At 36.8% G+C, this 19063-nt stretch overlaps 1 protein-coding gene across 1 annotated transcript in view; it reads right to left on the minus strand.

The window, feature by feature from the left end:
• Positions 1 to 11764: 11764 nt before the first annotated feature.
• STMND1 (stathmin domain containing 1) overlaps positions 11765 to 19063 on the minus strand; it is a 29219-nt gene continuing 21920 nt past the window's right edge. The window contains exons 4-5 of the mRNA XM_044658134.1: positions 15894 to 16025; positions 11765 to 12059 (exon numbers count right to left, since the gene is read on the minus strand). Of these exons, the coding sequence (XP_044514069.1) occupies positions 11769 to 12059; positions 15894 to 16025 (423 nt within the window). The 3' untranslated portion in view covers positions 11765 to 11768. The remainder of the gene's footprint in view (positions 12060 to 15893; positions 16026 to 19063) is intronic.

Raw genomic sequence — 19063 nt, forward strand, 5'->3', positions numbered from 1 at the left:
AAGCATTTCAAAACAATAAAAACACCAACGGCCATTACAAAATTCAAAGGTGCTTTCCTTGAGTTTATTTTACAACTATGATTAGCTCCAGATTCTTTCTTATATCCTACATGTGATAAATATGGCCTCCTTCTCCTCCAGTTGCTTCCTGCTACTTCTACAATTAAACATGAATTTCTCTGTGTAGTTTTTAAAGTCCTTCATGATATGGCCCCAAACCATCTTTTCCCCTCATTGAATGTTACTCCTTCTCCTAAATCCTACAATCCAGCTGACCTGGCCTTTTCTCTGTTCCTCACAAGCAACACTCATCTTTTATCCTATATGCCTCCGCATGAAATAAAATTAACACAAAGAGAATAAATATGAATAAGGAGAAAGTATTTAAATCCACTCTAATTAGGGAGGGAAGACACTAGCAGTTGGAAGTATCAGAAAGTGCTTCTTGCAGAAAATTTTGCTTGAGTTGAGTTTTGTAGGAAGAATGGGAATCTCTGAGACAGGTAAAGAAAAAATTCACTCTAGTCATGGACTGCCATTACAAAGGCATGCAGGTTGGGCTAGATCCAGCCAAACTAGCTTAGGAGAATGCATGCTAAATTTTCAGGGTGAGCATTTACACTGTTGCAATTGGCAAATGTTCCAAATCAGGACTTGATTTAAGTTTTGTTATCACTTAAGAAAGTGATGGAAAAAATGTGAATAGTACAGATTAAATTTAAAAGTGGGTCTAGCACATTTAAAAAAATCCTTACCTTCTGTCTTAGAATCATTGATTCTAAGACAGAAGAGCAGTAAGAGCTAGGCAACTGAAGTTAAGTGACTGGCCCAGGGTCACACAACTAGGAGTAGCATACTTTTTTTTTAAAGAAGGTCAATTATTAAACATTCACCCGCACACGCTTGGTTGTGAAGAACAGAAACAAGACTCATTTACCTTAATTCTAGAGATTAGGAGACTAAGTAATGTACAGTGAGACTAGAAAGACAGATTGCCGTCAGGTAGTGTCCGGCTTTAAAAGCTAAGCAGAGGAATTTTATATTTTATCATAGACACACAACAGGGAAATAATTGAGTTTATTGAGTAAGGAAATGATTTGGTATAATCTCTGTTTAAAGAAAATCACTTCAGCAGCAGTGTAAAGAATGGATTGGAATGGGGAGAAACTTGAAGCAAGAAGACTAATTAAGAGCTTTTTCAGTAATCTAGGCAAGAGGTTTTTGAGATATTTCAGTAATATCTGACTTTTTTTTTAAACCTTTACCTTCCATCTTAGAATCAATACTGTGCTCCAAGGCAGAAGAGTGGTAGGGGCTAGGCAATGGGGGTTAAGTGACTTGCCCAGGATCACACAGTTGGGAAGTGTCTGAGGCCAGATTTGAACCTAGGACCTCCTATCTCTAGGCCTGGCTCTCAATCCACTGAGCTACCCAGTTGCCCCTCATATCTGACTTATCATGATCACATTTGGGGTTTTCTTGGCAGAGATATTGGGGTAGTTTTTATTTCCCTTTCCAGCTCATTTTACAGATGAGGAAACCAAGGTGAACAAGCTTAAGTGACTTATCCAAGATCACACTGCTAGTATCTGTTAGGTCATTTTTGAACTTAGAAAGAGGAGTCTTCCTGATTCCAGTTCCAGAGCCTTATTCATTTCACTACCTAGCATCTGTAGGCAAAAGGTGATAAAAGCCTAATCTAAGGTAGTGACTTTAAAAATAGAGAGAAATGGTCAGAAAGATATTGTGATAGAAAGCAAGATTTGGCAAAAGATTGGCTATGTGGCAGAAAAAAAGTCAGGATCTGAAGATAATCAAGATTATGAACCTGGGGAATTGGAAGAATGGTGGTGGCTGTTGCAGAAATATGGAAAAGGAGTTGTAGGTTTTAAGGGGAAAATAATGAATTCTATTTAGAATGTATTTGATGTTTCTCCATAGCATCCAGTTTGAAATATCCAATAGGCAATTGGTGGGCCTGCAGTTCAAGGGAACAACTGGGGAATGGATACTACATAGAAAGGAGAGGACTTTCTCTCAGGAGATAATTTAGGCAACATTATAGATGTCTTTCCACCCACATCAGCTAAGAGAGCTATGCTAAAATCCACTCTAATCTAATTTTCACTTGCTTTGTGTCTGCTGGAAGATTCATATCTGCTTTTAGCAGAAATTTCCTGGATGTGCCCAAAATTTATGCTTTGAAATAAACTTGAATTGTGCCTGTGTAATTAACATCATGCATTTTAAGAGTCTAATAAACCAAATGTTCAAAAAATATGTTTTATTACTGTCTTTTGTTTTTACATCCCAGTCATTTTCAGATATTACCCATCTGTACAAACCAAATCCTCTCTTGTAACAAAAGATAGCTAAGCAAAAACATCAAGTAAAATAACTGAGTGACAATGTATACAATGTTGCATCATGGTAGATCCCGCCTCTCTGCCAACAAGAGGGAGGTATGGTTCATTATCTATTCTCAAGGAATACTATTGTTTCTTTGCAGTTCTTCCATAGTTTGACTTCTTTTAAATGTCCATAATTGTAGTTGAAACCCTTGTCTTGGTTCTGTTTATTTAATTCTGCATCTGTTTATAAAAAACTTCTAAAGTATTTTTTAAAAATTCATTGTGCTCAATGAATCAAAATTTAAAAAGTCTAGCTCTAGTTATTTGGGCTAGTTTATAGTACAACCAAACTATCTTATGCTATTTTAAGAAGCATGGAAAAGATCCTTTTCACATGTGAAAGAAAAATAAAGTTTATGGTTCTTGTTCCTGGCATTTGTGCTATGCAGGAAGTCTACAAACAGTCATACAATTTCTTTACAATAGAAATTAATGGTTATCAATTGAGGATACTTGGTTTACTCAAAAGCATTTTTATTCTTGTTGATTCCCAATTCTAATGTGAGACACAGAGAACTTCAAGTCAGTGATGTAAACAATAAAAAGTGATTCTATTATTTAGGTCCCAGATCACAGGATCACAGATGCAGAGCAAGAAGAAAACTCAGAGAAAAAATAAGCTGAGAATAATATCAAAAAAGGACTGAAGTTTAAGACAATACACCAACTTCCCAGAAAACAGAGCCTACCTATAATTAGACAGAAAATTAGCAAATGACAACAAAAAAAGCACCTAACTCTAAAGAATTTTTATGGAGACAAAAGCAAGGTATAGACACAGAATGGGACAGCCAAAGGAAAGGAAACACATGCAAAGTTCAAAAGAAAAATATGGATTGGACACAGAATCTGGAAGACCTCAAAAAAGACTTCAAAAACCATTTAAGAGAGGTAGAGGAAAAGTGGGGAAGAGAAATGAAAGTAATGCAAGAAGAAATAGGCCAATTGAAAAAAAGGAGAACCAAAACATGACAGAGGAAAACCAGGCTTTAAAAATCAGAATTGACCATCTATAAACTAATGATTTCATGAGAAATCAAGAAACAATAAAGCAGAATCAAAGTAATGAAAAAAAACAGAGGAAAACATTAAATATCTTATTGAAAAAACAACTGACCTAGAAAATAATTCTAAGAGAGACAATTTGAGAATTATTAGACTACTTGAAAGCTATGATCAAGAAAAAACCTTGGACATCATATTGAAAGAAATTATCAAAGAGAACTGCCCAGAGATCCTCGAGCAAGAAAATAAAAATTGAAATTGAAAGAATTCACAGATTGCCTCCAGAAAAAAAAATCCTCAAATGACAACTTCTAGGAATGTAATAGCTAAATTCAAGAGCCACCAAGCCAAGGAGAAAATACTGAAATGTGTAAATGGAATTAGCTCATCCTCATTTATTCTTTAGACTTTAGCCACCAGAAATGTCACCCCGCCCAACTTAGAATTAAGTGGGAAGGGGGAGGTCTCTGACCCACATGTAAGTGACTAATCAAAAACAAGGGACTGCCCCCTGGGCAGTCCAAAACAGTATTGAGGCTGCCATTTGTCTACGTGAAACTGGAGGTGGACGCAGGAAGTGATGAAAGATGCTATCTTTTAAAGATGATGGTAACTTCCTGTGGGGAGTTGTTGGCACTTTGAACTTGGTGTTGAAGGAGCTCTGGTGAGACCTCAGACTGCTTCCCTTTGAATTGTCATGTGGGTAAGTTAGGCTGACTCTCTTTCTCTTCCCTTGGCATTTCTGGAGGCATTAGCCTCAAGGAGGCCTCTCTTCCTAGAGGAGGCCTTGTGGCTAGAAGCCTTGTTTAATTAACCTCTGTGTCCCTCTGCTGGGGCCTCTGAATCTCTACCTGGTTCGGGCCTCTGGTTGGGGCCAGAGTTTCTCTCTCTCAATTTCCCTACCTTCAACCTTCCTAATTGTAAATAAACCATCATAAAAGTCATCCTGACTTGGGTCTATTTTATTTCAAAATCAAGTTAATCGATTTTTGGCGACCAAACCTTAAATATCTAGTCCAAACATAATAATTCCCATTTTCCCCTCTTACATCAAGCAGCCAGAAAGAAACTATTCAAATACCATGGAGCTACAATTAGGATCACACAGGACCTAGTAGCATCTACATTAAAGGATCAAAAGGCTTAGAATATGATATTCAGGAAGGCAAAAGATTTGGGTTTAGAACCCAGAGTCACCTATCCAGAAAAACTGAGTATATTCTTTCAGGGGAAAAATGGACATTAAATAATATAGATTTTCAAGCATTCATGAGGAATAAGCCAGACCTAAACAAAAATTTTTGAAGTCCAAACACGAGACACAAGTGAAGCCCAAAAAGGAATAATGAATTTGAAGAGTTCTATGTGAACTGGAAAGACCTCCAGGAATTGATGCAGAGTGAAAGGAGCAGAACCAGGAGAACATTGTACACAGAGACTGATACATTATGGCACAATCGAATATAATAGACTTTCCTACTAGCAGCAATACAATGACCCAGGACAATCCAGAGGAACTAATGAGAAGGAATGCTATTCACATTCAGAAAAAGAACTGTGGGAATAGAAATACAGAAGAAAAACATGTGATTGATCACATACTTCCATAGGGATATGATTGGAGTTTTGATGTTAGATCACTCTACTGCAGATATAAATAACAGGGAAATAGGTTTTGAACAATGATATATGTATAACCCAGCGGAATTGCTTGTCAGCTCCAGGAGGGGGCAGGGAAGAGGGGTGGGAAAAATCATGAATCATGTAACCATGGAAAAACAGTCTAAATAAATTTAGAAAAAGAAGAAAAATCAGAGTTTATGTACAGTACTTTCATTTTATAGATAAGGAAAATGAGGCTTTGGAGGACTAAGTGACTCACCCATTTAAGTCACTATGATAATATACTTAGAATGCATGAGAGAGGTATAATGTTAACCCATATTTTTTGCTCCAAAGGCCCGTGCTCACCCAATTGTATCACTGTTGCAGATGTCTAAAGTAAAATTATTAATCAAAAAATAAAATATATAATGGCAGAGGTTACCATTAATCTGCCATTATTATATTTGTATTTTCCAGATTAAAACAACAACAAACCTCTCTAGGATCGAATTGTGTTCCTATTTTTCATTTTTTAGAGTCTTTTTAAAAAGTTTAACAGGCCTTTAAAAATAAGTAAAGAAATACAGAATCTTCATACTCATAGGTCAGAGTTCTGCTCTCTCTGGTGTGAAAATTTGTTTTAGCCATTATCACATTTTATAACATTGGTAAATGCCATTACCAAGCATCATTCTGAAATGGCTACTTGCTGTTCCCAAGTACTTGAATTAAAAAAAAAAAGACAGATTCTTTAAGTAACATGCCCATAATACACATTTATATGGGGAAATTAGCTAGCATTGTTATTGTGTAACAGTGATTGGACTCATTCCACAGATTGTAAGAAATGTATCATATTGTTACATGAGACTTTTATAATGTTCTAAGGAGTGTGGGTGAAACAAACAAAAAACATACATCCTAGCCTTGGAATTGAGAAGACCTGAATTCAAATCCTGCTCCAGACAATTATACTTTTTATGATAAATCAGTTCACTTAAACTTCAGTTTTCTGATCTGTAAAATGAGGATAATAAATAATATCAACCTCAGAGGGTTGTTTGAAGACAAATTTTTGTGAGGTAGCATGTGTAAAGCTGCTTTGCAAACCTTAAAGTTTAAATAAATGCTAGTTATTATTTTGTAGAGGTGTCCTAGAATGAAGTGTTGATAACTGGATGGATTTTGAGACTCTGAAAAGAGTAACAATAATAATAATAATAATAACAACTACACTTTACATAGCACTTTACTTTTCACAAACACTTTTATAGGCATTACCCCTTGCCTGTTGTCAAATATACTTCACAAGATGCCAACACTGAATTGTCCCATTCTCTCTTCCTTTATTCCAGGCCCTGATGAAGAAGTAACAGTAAGGATCACTCCTCTACTTGTTCCCTTTATGCCATCTCCTTCAGAGTCATGTCTCTTCATTCATTCTCATTCTCTAGTTTTGATTCAATATACTAAAATCCTTCACTAGCTGAACTCACTTAATGCTAATGCCTTCCCTCTGTCAGCTATCTCCAGTTTATCTTGTCTATATCTTGCTTGTATGCAGTTTGTTTGCCTATTTTCTTCCCCATTAGAATGCAAATTCCTTAAGATCAGGAACTGTTTTCTGCCTTTATTACATGTATCCCCAGTGCCTGACACATAGTAAATGCTTAAAAAATGCTTATTGATGGATTCTCATTATTTTTGAGTCTTCAGATCAGCTGTCTGTATTGCTCATGAATAAAACAAACTAAAATATGAATTAACTGCACATTAATTTAAGTTACTGCCCTCTTCCTTTTCATAGGCTAAGCTCAGAGGAAAATCTGTCTTGACCCACTGACTTCACTTCTGTAGTTGTTATTTCCAAAGTTACAAATAATCTCTTAATGGACAAATCTGAAGGCCTTGTCTCAATCTTTATCCCTTTCACCTGGCTGCAGCATTTGACACAGCTATTACCTTCTTCTGGTTCTCTTTCTTCTCTCTCAGATTTCATTCACTTTTCCCCCTTAGTTCTCTATCTCTTTCTCTGGTTGCAACTCGGTATCTCTTGCTAGATCACCATCCATTTCTTGCCCACTTTCTATGAGTATACATCAGGTAATGGATTAAGCCTTTATCTCTTCTCTTTTTTTCTCTCTTTATTTTATCCCTTTATACATATATATGGAGAGAGTGTGTCCTATTATCTCTTCTGAACTCCAGCTCAGCATCACCAACTGCCCATTGAATATTTCTAAATAATGTACTTAGCTATCTTAAACTGAATAAGCCCAAACAGAACTCATTTCTTTTTTAAAAATCCTTACTTTAACATCTTAGAATCAATACTGTGTATTGGTTCCAAGGCAGAAGAGTGGTAAGAGATAGGCAATGGGGGTTAAGTGATTTGCCTGTGGCCACACAGCTTGGAAATGTCTAAGGAGAGATTTGAACCTAGGACCTCTCATTTCTAGGCCTGCCTTTCAATCCAGAGAGCAGTGGTTCCCAAACTTTTTTGGCCTACCTCCTCCTTTCCAGAAAAAAAAATATTACTTAGCCCCCTGGAAATTAATTTTTTAAAAAATTTTAATAGCAATTAATAGGAAAGATAACCTGTGGCCATCACTGCTTCCCTGAATTGCTGCAGCACCCACCAGGGGGCAGTGGTGCCCACTTTGGGAATCACTGCTAGAGAGTCACCTAGCTGCCCCCAGAGTCATTACCTTTTATACCAAACCCTTGCCTCTTTCTCCTTTCCTTCTTTCAGGTCAATCAGGTTTATAACCTGGTAATAATCCTCAATTTCCCTCTTCTTTACTCTTCCTATCCAATCAAATATTAAGTTTTGCTTATTCTATTTCTGTATATGTTCCCTATTTTACCCTAATTCAAGCTCTTATGCTTCACATGGATTAATGCAATAATTTTTAAGTGTTTTTCCTGTTACTAGTCTCTCTATTCTCTAATCCATTCTCTACATAACTACAAAATGATGATATGATGGTACATTTAGAGAATCCTAGAGAATCCACCAAAAATATCTAATTGAAACAATGAATAATTTTAGCAGAGTTTAACAAAACGATTTTAGGGAAAAAAACCCCAAAATTTTAGCAAAATTTAGCAAAAATAAACCCATCAAAATCATTAGCATCTTGCTATACTATCAATTAAGTCCAACAGCAAGAGTCAGAAAGAGAAATCAATTTAAAATAACTGTAGACAATATAAAATACCCAGGAGTTTATCTACCAAAACAAACCCAGGAACTACATGATTACAACTACAAAATACTTTTTCACACAAATAAAATCAGATTTAAACAACTGGAAAGACATTAATTGCTCATGGGTAGGCTGAGCCAATATAAACAAAATGACAATTCTACATAGCTGCAAAATGATACTCCTACAACACAGGTCTGGATATGCCATTTCCCAGTTGCCTCTACTCTAAAATATATACTTCTCTCTTTGGCATTAAGGCCTTCACAGTCTGTCTCTAGTTTACCTTTCTAAGCTTACTGTATATTGATTTACTTTAGCAATATAGAGTATGGTAAAGTGAATGATTCTCAAAGTGTGGTCCACCAACTCTTGATAGTTCCTGAGACCTTTCTAGAGGGTCCATAACATCAAAACTATTTTCATAATAATATTAAGGAATTACTTGCTTATTAAAATACTCCTCCATTTTGCAACTACATGTCTATGTGAGGCCATATTTTCTTCATATACTTCAACCAAAACAACATTAACACAACAGATTGAACATAGTTACAAATATGAGAATCCAGTTGTCTTTTATTAAGAAAGACATTAAGGAGATTTTTCAAAATATGTGAAACAATGCCTCTTTTCTTACTAATTGTTCTTTGTTTTAGTTATTTTTCATAGAAATGTGTTACTTATATAAACACATAATGGGGCTATTTTAAAGTGAATTAATATTTTTAAGTGATCAATTTTAATTTCTCACAAAGTAAATATCCATAAGTATGACCCAATAAACAAAAGCTCTTCAGGATTCTCAATAATTTTAAGAGCATAAAGAGGTCTTGAAATCAAAACGTTTGAGAATATGACTTTAGATACTCTACACTGCAGTCAAAGTTGTCTATTTCATTGGTCCTCTACCCACAAAATTTCACCTCCCTTCTCTGTGTTTTTGCCTAGTGTTTCTCCCATGCCCATAATGTAATTCCTCCCCATCTCTTCTTTTTAAAATGTTCTTGACATATTTTGTTTTCAAATCAAAAACACTTAAAGGTTATGCCCACTTTATAAGATGTCTCGTATAATAAAAATTAATGATCTGTGAGTCTCATCTGCAAGTGCATGCAATATTTTAAATTCTTAGTCCTTCACCTCTACCTTTTCATTAAAAAAAGAGAAACTTATTTTCTCTCCATCCCATTTCCATCCCACTGGAATATATTATGAGCAATAGGGGCTTAAGGAAATGGTAGTGATATTAGCTCAAGGAAAAACCCTATGCACAGCTTGATATGAGAATAAGATTTGTTCCCCACACCTGCTGGGCTAAGCCTCCTTTAAGTCTGAGAATTCTCTTGCTAACCATAAGCCTTAGAAACCAGTCTTGCCAGTCAGTTGGGTAGAAGTAACCAGGAAGTAGAATGTTGGTTCTTGAAACTTTTGGTTATAACAAAGGGTTAGCACTGGCTTGAAAAGGCTATAGCCAGTTAGAGATGTTACCAGGATCTGACTACACCAATTTAAATATTGTCAACAAAGTAAGTTGTTGCCTTTCAAAGATTACTATAGGCTTTGAGATCAAATTGGGCTTATTTGTTAAACTAAGGATACGTAAAAGGGAGGAGAGTGGGTGATGGAAACCCTGAATGATCTTTCAGGAAAGAGAGCTCGATAGATACCTCTTTGAATCTAGATAGAAGATGAATTGTTTGAAGAAGGCACCATGAAGATACCTGAAGAAACCTCCATAGCATCAGAAGACCCAGAATGAATTGTAGAGCATAATTGATTGAACTGTGGGAGGGTTGAACACATCTATTTTGAATGTAAATTTATATGCCACAAGGGATTGCCCCCTAATTGGCTTATTGTCAATGCACCTAGCTAACATTGGTTTGCTCTCTCTCTCTCTCTCTCTCTCTCTCTCTCTCTCTTACCTCTAACTATTGTAGTTTAAAATGAGCCATTGGGGAGACTAGCCACTCCCAGGATCACAGTGGGGATTGTGAAAGAGAATTCTTTACTCTATTGTCTATCCTGAGTTAACACAATAACTTAAGTACCTCACTAGATTGTGAAGACAGAATTAACTCTCCTTTCTCTACCTTTTGATTGAATCAACACAAGCTTGAACTAGGTGGAGGAACTCACAAACCACTTAGTGAATTCACATCTTCAGAAACTCAGTCAGCTAGAAGGCATTGGTGCAAAAGGCTTCCTTTCAAGGCTGCCTCCCTCCTCTTGATCTTTCTCTTCCTTTGAGTTGCATGGATATGAAATTTCTAACCTTGACATCAGAACTCTCTGTAGCCCTGGGTACTAACAGTAGCACTAAGCAACACATATCATTTTCACTGGACCAGCCACTACTTTAAGAAGATCTGTAGGAGGAGAGGGACAGAGCAAGGACTTAATTTTAAGAATTAGTTGTTGGATTTAAAAATCAGTCTGGCAGTCTACTGAACTATTTCTGGCCTGGGCAAGCTACCCCCAGCCCCAAGGTTTCCCAGCACAGTCTTCCTTATCTTCCCCTATCATAAACCTAAAACTGAAGCTATCTTATCTGATGAATATTAACCTTCTTGAATGTTTGTCTATGTTTGCCTGCTTTACAATATTTGCCAAATGCTTCCAGCCCCCTGACCCTGAAACCCCACCCCCCTCCCCAGATGCTTCCTGACCACCTGTCCCTGACACTACCTTGATAATTATGTATGTACCAACCCCTTTCCCCAAACATTTCTATATAAACTCTTGGCTGAGAATTCCAAGGGGTCGTTCAGGCATGCCTCTCTGCCTAGCGACCCTAGCTATTATTGCTAGTAAAGAATGAGCCTCTTCTTGCATATTGCATTGTCAGTGTGATTCTTCCTTCGGCCATGAACCTGGGTTAAGTATTAAAATTTGGGTTCAACATAGTGAAATGTCACATGTATAGTTTACATTGAATGAAGTGGACCAGACCTTATTCCAAATGCATTTAGTTAACTCGATGATACCCATCAAACCAATGTGCTTCCCCCTTTAGTGATATTTAAGTAGAATATCTCTTTATTGTTATTTAGTAGTTTTCAATAATGTTTTACTTTTTATGAACCCTTTAAAGGTTTTCTTGGCAAAGATATTGTATACATTTTTCCCTCCAGCTCATTTTATAGATAAGGAAACTGAGGCAAACAGGGTTAAGTGTGATGCCCAAGGTCACACAGCTGATAAGTGTCTGAAGTCAGATTTGAACTCAGATCCTCTAATTCCAGGGCTTGTACTTTATTCCCTGCAACACCTAGCTGCCCCATTATAGTTCTTTACCCTTTTGAAAGGACAGGCATTTAATTTACCCCCGCAAATCTTTTCTCATGAAGTTCTTGGCAACAATCTATGCTCCAAAGTGCAAAATTCCCAAGTCAGTGGCAAAAGTCAATATGTCATTATAGCTGATTTGCTGTTTGGTTATGTTTTGTTTGTGTAACAGATGCATTAACACATCAGAAATGGGGGTATATGGATTAAATTAGATTTGGATCCCCAAAATGCATCACCAGTGTGTCAGAATGCATCATCAGAAGTGTTGTAGTGTGCGTCGGATTCCACAAGCCCAAAGCCTTCGTAGGTTTGATTTATTTCACTTGAGACCATATTGCCTTTCCCAATACTTTTTTTCCTTTTTGCTTGCCTTCCTGTTTCCATGGTAGAAGTCTGAAACACTCTATAGTCTGTACTTTTAAATCCTTTGGTAAATGGAGTGTCATCTTCACTCAGCACTGCTGTGCTCGAACGGACAATCGGTGGCAGAGGCCTGTCACTTCTCAGCCTTTTTTTCATTTCTTCACCTTTAACCTGCAGAATAATGTTGAGGGCAGAGTAAATGAATGAATAGTTTCTTTTGGAATTTCGGTACATTGCCCTACTCGCTCCTATCCCCAGTTAACATTATATTCTGGGATATCATAAAGAAAATCAATACAAAGTATTATATTTGGTTCTTTGCACCTCATTTTGGGAAGGATACTGACAAACTAAAGAAATGAAAAAGCAAAAACGATAGGCTGGTTATATGGCAAGGGCAAAGGAGTAACCATCGGACAGCCTTTGGGCTTCACTGACATTTTCACAGTATCCAAAGAAATTGAGGAAGGCTCCTAGAATGGTTGGTGGACTACCTATGTCAAATTTATTGGAAGACACCAGCAAGAGTCACCCCAAAATAGACAAGCGTGGACGGATCACACTGTATATCAATGGCGATCCATTAGAGGAATACCTACACGAGATCACAGATTCATTTGAGTTTTTAAGATGACAAAATGGAAAGTGTCCAGAAAAGCATGATCATGAACTAAAGACTATTAATTACATTTTTAAAAACATTTGAAAGTTATGGAAATTAGTCTGCAAAAAGGAGGATTTATGGGGCATTTGACAGCTGCCTTTGATATCTGAAAGGCTATAACTTAGGATGTGAATTATACTTTTTCTGCTTTGTCCCTGACAGCAAAACTAGCAGCAAGTAGAAGCTACAGGTGGAAAGATTTCAGCAACACATAAAGAAAACTTTCTAAAAATAAATTGTAAAAAAAAACTGTAATGGTTTGCTTTGGAAAGTGGTGAATTTTTCCTCCCTGAAGGTCATCAAGTGAAAGGTGGATGACCACCTTCTTGGGATATAATAGAGACAATGATTATATGACCTCTGAGGCCTCTCCCAGTTCTGAGATTTTTGAGAAATGTCCCTAGAACAAAATTTGTTTGATTGCTAGTTTTGCTCAGAACTTTTAAATATTGCCACTTTTCTCTGATAGAAATGGTGGTGGGAATGAGAGTAGGAAAAGGTCCTCCTTGAATGTGGTAGATTAGGGCTCTCCCATTCTCTAGACCAATACGTGAGTAAATCACTTCATTTTTTTGTCTCATTTTCCTCATCTGTAAAATGAGTGGGCTAGATAATTTCTAAGGTCCATCAATAAAGTTCTACAGTTCTAAGAAGGAAAAGATGACATTTTTTATTTCAAAGATATTTCATTTTCCCAATTATAAGAAATAATTTTACACATGTTTTCTGAAATTATAAGATGCATATTGTCTTCCTCCCTTTCCTCCTCTCTTTCAGAGATGGTAAGTAATTTGGGGATGATACTTCTTGATGAAGGATCGTCCTAAGATCATGGCCACTGTAGGGGCATCAAGGTCAACTAATTCATTACCATTATCCTCTCTCCAAGATGGACAAACCTTGAATTATTCCAGTATAAGAGCCAGTTTACATATTTCTGCAAAATCTCTGAATAAGGAGACTCCATAACATTATAAAGGTAATAATGGTTAAATTTTAATTTCCTTAAAATTAAACTGTTATCATTATTTACTCTCCTCTTTTTAAAAAAAAGAGAATAAGAGCTTTAGAGCTAGAGGAGACCTTAGGGGTCATCTCATTAGCTCTTCTAATTTTAGGGTGGGGATATTGAAGCTTATGGAGGTTATGTGGTTTGCTCAAGTTCATATGGATAGTGTTGGGGCATAATTTGAACACAGGTCCTCTAAACACCAGGTCTATCACTCTAACCACTGTTCCATTTTTCTGCTCTAAGGAGGGAGCTCAAATTAAAATAAAAACAGTCCTGGGACAAGTCACTATCCTATTATTCTTTTATATTTAATGTTCTATGAACTATTTTTGCAAAGTTGGATAAAATAACTGCTTTTATAATGGAATAAAAGCGTTAGGATATAACTCATGGCAGGATCCCAGGGATGATAGGTACCTCATCCTGTTCCCACAGCATTTTTATGTCCTCTGCTAGGTCTCCATATTTTGAAATTTTTTCCTTCCATGTGTCTCAGAGATTATGAATCTTTGTCATGACAGCATACATTAAAACATTAATCTTACATTTTAGTAGATCATTGTTATGTCCAGACAACTCTGGGCATCAATTTAGTTTTTGATAAGGTTCCACTTTAAGGACAATTTATCTGCAGAACTTTCAAGGGTATTTTGAGGTCTATATTTGTATCATGGGAATTTATTATCTGTCAGTTTATGAAAGATGGCAAGTTTATTATTGTAATTCTTTATCATCATCATCATCAGTGTTATTTTCATCATTATGAATCTAAGTTCAGTCTTGGTTAGGTCATTCTTCCCCTTCTCTTACTCCTTCTCCTCCTCTAATAGTTCAAGAGCTTTCTTTCTTATTCATTTCTAGTTTGGCAGATTGCTGCTCAAGTTATAATGTATCTTCAAGGACCTGAAGACTCAGCTCCAAGGTAAATAGACCATATTCCTCATTGCCAAACTTTTTTTTTTTTTTTAAATTTTTTTTAATTTTTTAAACCCTTAACTTCTGTGTATTGACTTATAGGTGGAAGAGTGGTAAGGGTAGGCAATGGGGGTCAAGTGACTTGCCCAGGGTCACACAGCTGGGAAGTGTCTGAGGCCGGATCTGAACCTAGGACCTCCCGTCTCTAGGCCCGGCTCTCAATCCACTGAGCTACCCAGCTGCCCCCCATTGCCAAACTTTTGCTTATTTCTGTTTTGCTTTTTTCTTCTTTTGTGCCAGCTCTCTATTATCCAAACAACCAGAATGCTTCTAAGGGTAAGGGCCAAGAGTGAGGAGGACATGCCTAATGGGACAAATCCATCTTTATGGCAATTGTTCTCAAACTCTTGGGTCTCAATGTTGGAGGGGATTGTATTTCTTCTTTTGGCTCTTGAAAAATTACTCAGGACACCAAAGATCTTTAGTTTACATAGATTTTTATCTATCAATATCTACCATATTAGAAATTAAAACACCTTAGCACTATCATGAAAATAGTTTTTACCTTGAGGACCTCCAGAAAGGGTCCTGGGGATCACTGGAGATCCCTAGAATTCACTTTGAGAGCCTTTATCCTGTCAAGATTGGCCCAATGTCTCAGACATCTTGGTAGTGTGTCCAGGCTCATAAATCACAGGCCACAGTTCTTCTAGAGTCAAAACTGGAGTTCCAAAGGTCTGGTTTGAATCAACCAGATAAAAGGTTCAGCTTGTATAAATGGAATTTAGTTGGTGACTAACCAAACAGTCCTTCCACTTAGGAAATCTAGAGTCATAAAAATTTGTGCTGCTTTTCCTCCAACTCTACTCTTCTAATTAAAGCTTCCCATCATTGAGATTTCCCTGTTACTACTTTTTGGGGATAGAGGGAAGTGACAACTTCCTTAAGTTGCATAGAGCACATAATTTTTTTTTCTTAGCCTAAACCTTGAATTTTGTTGTAGGGAAGTTCTGGTGGAGACACTCTCTGTGCCAATGTAGAACAGTTACTTTGGCAAAGTCGCTGATAATAACCATTTGTAGTCTATATCCTGCAACAAGAAGTGGTTTGGCAGAGATGGGTTTTGAACCCAGATTTTCCTGATTTCAGGGTCAATTCTCTACTTCTCCACATGGCTTCTCTCAGTTAAAAATGGCATATCATTAATTTAAAATTACTTTATATTTTTCCTAGGTAAAAATAATTTTTAAAATGTGAACTCTATTATAACCCAAGTATTCTTATAATATTCAACCAAAACTGGGAGGATGTATCTCAAAAAGACCAAATCCTATAAGAAAGGTTTGAGAATGACTGATTTTTGTAAGCAGACTATCATTCCATAAATTTCTGTTACATACAAGGGCTAAGTTACCTTCCTCCTTTCATCTGCTGCCTTCATCTTCTCTTCTATATTTTTTATTGTGAAACCATTTGTTTCCCTTTTGGTCTTAAGTTTTTCTAGTCTGGCAGGTGGCTTCCTGAGAGGTTTTTCATCCATGTTCATCTGGAGGAAGAAGGTTTTCAAAATGAAAAATAGAAGGAAAATACACACACACACACACACACACACACACACACACACACTTTGGCAGCAGGGTAAGAGAGAGGATGTGGCAAACAGATGCCCAAATTTTGACCCTGTCTAATTCTTTTTTTTTCAATGTTGGTATATTATTATTTAGGAGACCCAGCAGGCAGGGTTGGAGAATTATAAATACTAATTAAACTTCCTCATAACATCTCAAACTTTTCATAGCTGTGTGACCCTGGGCAAGTCACTTAACCCCCTTTACCTAGCCCTTGCCATTCTTCTGCAATATTGATTCTAAGATGGAAGGTAAGGGTTTAAAAATAAAATAAAATTTTATTAATAGAATACATTTCCAAATATCTCAAACCCTCCTTCCCACTCCATACCATAAAAGGCATCATCCAACATTCAACATTGAGATATATAAAAATAGATTATGCCTTTTGTAATTTCATTTTTTAGTTCATTCTCTGGAAATGAATATTCATAAGTTATTCTTCAAATATTAAATCTGCACTTCTTTATAATGTTCTCTTAGTTCTACCTGTTTAATTCTTTATTATTTCATGTAGTTCTTTCCAAGTTTTTTAAAATTAATCTTCTCCTCATTTCTTATGGTATAGTAATATTCCATTCCAATTTGTTTAGTCATTCCTCAATTGATGGACCTCCCCTTGATTTCCAGTTCTTTGCCACCTCAAAGAGAGCTACTATAAAAATTCTGAAACATCAAGGTTCTCTTCCTTTTCCCTTGATATCCTTGGCAAGCAGACAAGCAATCCAATATTACCAAGTCTCAGGATATATAGTTTTATAATTCTGGGAATAATTCCAAATTGCTCTTCATAATGGTTGGATTAGTTCATAGCCCCACCCAAAATGTATCAATGTCCCCGTTTTTCTACATCCCCTCCAACATTTGTCACTTTAGTTAGTCTGATGGGTGTGAGATGATACCTCAGAACTTCTTTGGTTTGCATTTATTTCCCTAATCTGTAGCTATTTAGAGCATTTTTTCATATACCCGTGCATAGCTTTTATTTCTTCATTCAAAAACCATGTGTTCATATATTTTGTTCATTTACCAGTTGGGGGATAGCTTTTATTCACATAAATTTTACAAAGTTCTTTATGTATTTTAGATATGAGGCCTCTAACTGAGAGACTGTCTATAAACATTTCTCCCCAATTTTTCGCTTCCCTTCTAATTTTGGCAGCATTTGTTTTATTTGTACAAAAACTTGCCCCTGCCTTAGTCTTGAGGAAGCCAAAACCTAATGAATCGTGGACGTTATTTCATAGTACCAGGCTAAGCAGCGAATGTTGCCAACAATGGAATGTCCTAAAAAGGATGTAAAAGAAAACTTACATGTTTTAGAGTCTTAAAAATCACAAACTATTTGTGACAGAAAAAAATGTGGCAATAAGGGAAAACTTTTCTGAAATGACATGGAAAAGAATATAACATCAAGTAGAAAGGAGTCCTGGGTATAAGCATAAGATGGAGAAATTAGGTGAAATGGCAATTGATTTTTGTTGTTGTTCAGTCATTTCAGTTATGCTTCACTCTTTGGGACCCCATTTGGGGTCTTCTTGGGAAATATACTGGAGAGGTTTTCCAATTCCTTCTTCATCTCCTTTTACAAATAAGGAAACTGAGGCAAGCAGGATTAAGTTGCCCAGAGGAGACAGCTAGTATCTGAGGTCACATTTGAACTCAGGTCTTTCTAATTTCAGGCTATCCACTACATTATAGGTAAATAGTCCTTCCACTTAGTCACCGTAGGTGTTGAAATTAGTTTTGACTCATATTGCTACATCTTAAATAGACCATTGGTCTCAGACAATCAGGACAGAGTTTAATAACTGCACATTCTCCATGAGGGTTTTCAATATGGTCCTTTCCATGTCCTACTGCAATAGCTCTAATGGTCTCAGAGAAGCTAGATGAATTCCTGAATGAGGTCTTTGTATTTCAAAGTTTGATCAATCTCTGGGATAAATTTCTATACCTTTCTCTCTCTCTCTCTGTCTCTCTCTGTCTCTCTGTCTCTCTCTCTCTGTCTCTCTGTCTCTGTCTCTGTCTCTGTCTCTCTCTCTTTCTCTTAAACCCTTACCTTCTGTCTCAGAATCAATAGAGTATTGGTTCTAAGGCAGAGAGTGGTAAGGGCTAGGCAATGGAGGTTAAGGGACTTTCCCAGGGTCACACAGCTAGGAAGTGTCTGAGGCCAGATTTAAATGCAGGTCCTCACATCTCTGGGTCTGACTCTCAATCCACTGAGCCATCCAGCTGCCCCCTAGCCCTTTCTCTTGAGTCATTGCTGGACAGGAGTTAGGCTCTTAGACCATAATCACTTGACTTGTGAGAAGACAGACCAGAGGTTTTTCTGACTTAATCTTTTCCTATTTGACAAACTGCCTTAACTACATCCTCTCTTCTTTACTTAGCACCCTCTCCTTCCTACTCTGCCCCTTCTCTAGGAGCTGCTTGTCACCTATATTTGAAATTTTCATCCGAAGCTAGATATGTCAAGGATGGGAAATTAATCAGACACCCCTGAGAGATATCTTTTTCCTCCCCTCTGATCCAAGAGCTGTCCAAACTTTCCTAAAGCATGGAATACAGACACATTCAGGAATCTCAGGAAGAAACCTCTCCTAAGACCATTATGAATTTGCTCATGATACCATGGCCTTTTAATGAAGGCTCCCTGGTGACATCCCTACTTGTGTTCCTTCTGGTCCTTTCTCAGTTCCACACTGGAGGAATCCTGACACCCATAATCAGAGGCAGTGGCCACGTAGGGGTCTTGCTCTAGCTTGGAGAAAATCATAGAACTTGGAATGTCAGTTTCATTCATTGAAAATGTTGACTATATGCACAATACTGCACAATACTAAAAATCACAACTATTATACTATATTTACCTAGAAGAAAAAAGTGAGAGTCAAAAGAAAGTCATGAGAGCCAAGAGTCCTGAATTTCTGTGGTGGCTCTGACATGCTGTGTG

The sequence above is a fragment of the Gracilinanus agilis genome, chromosome 1, assembly GCF_016433145.1.
Source record: "Gracilinanus agilis isolate LMUSP501 chromosome 1, AgileGrace, whole genome shotgun sequence".
NCBI classification, from domain to species: domain Eukaryota; kingdom Metazoa; phylum Chordata; class Mammalia; order Didelphimorphia; family Didelphidae; genus Gracilinanus; species Gracilinanus agilis.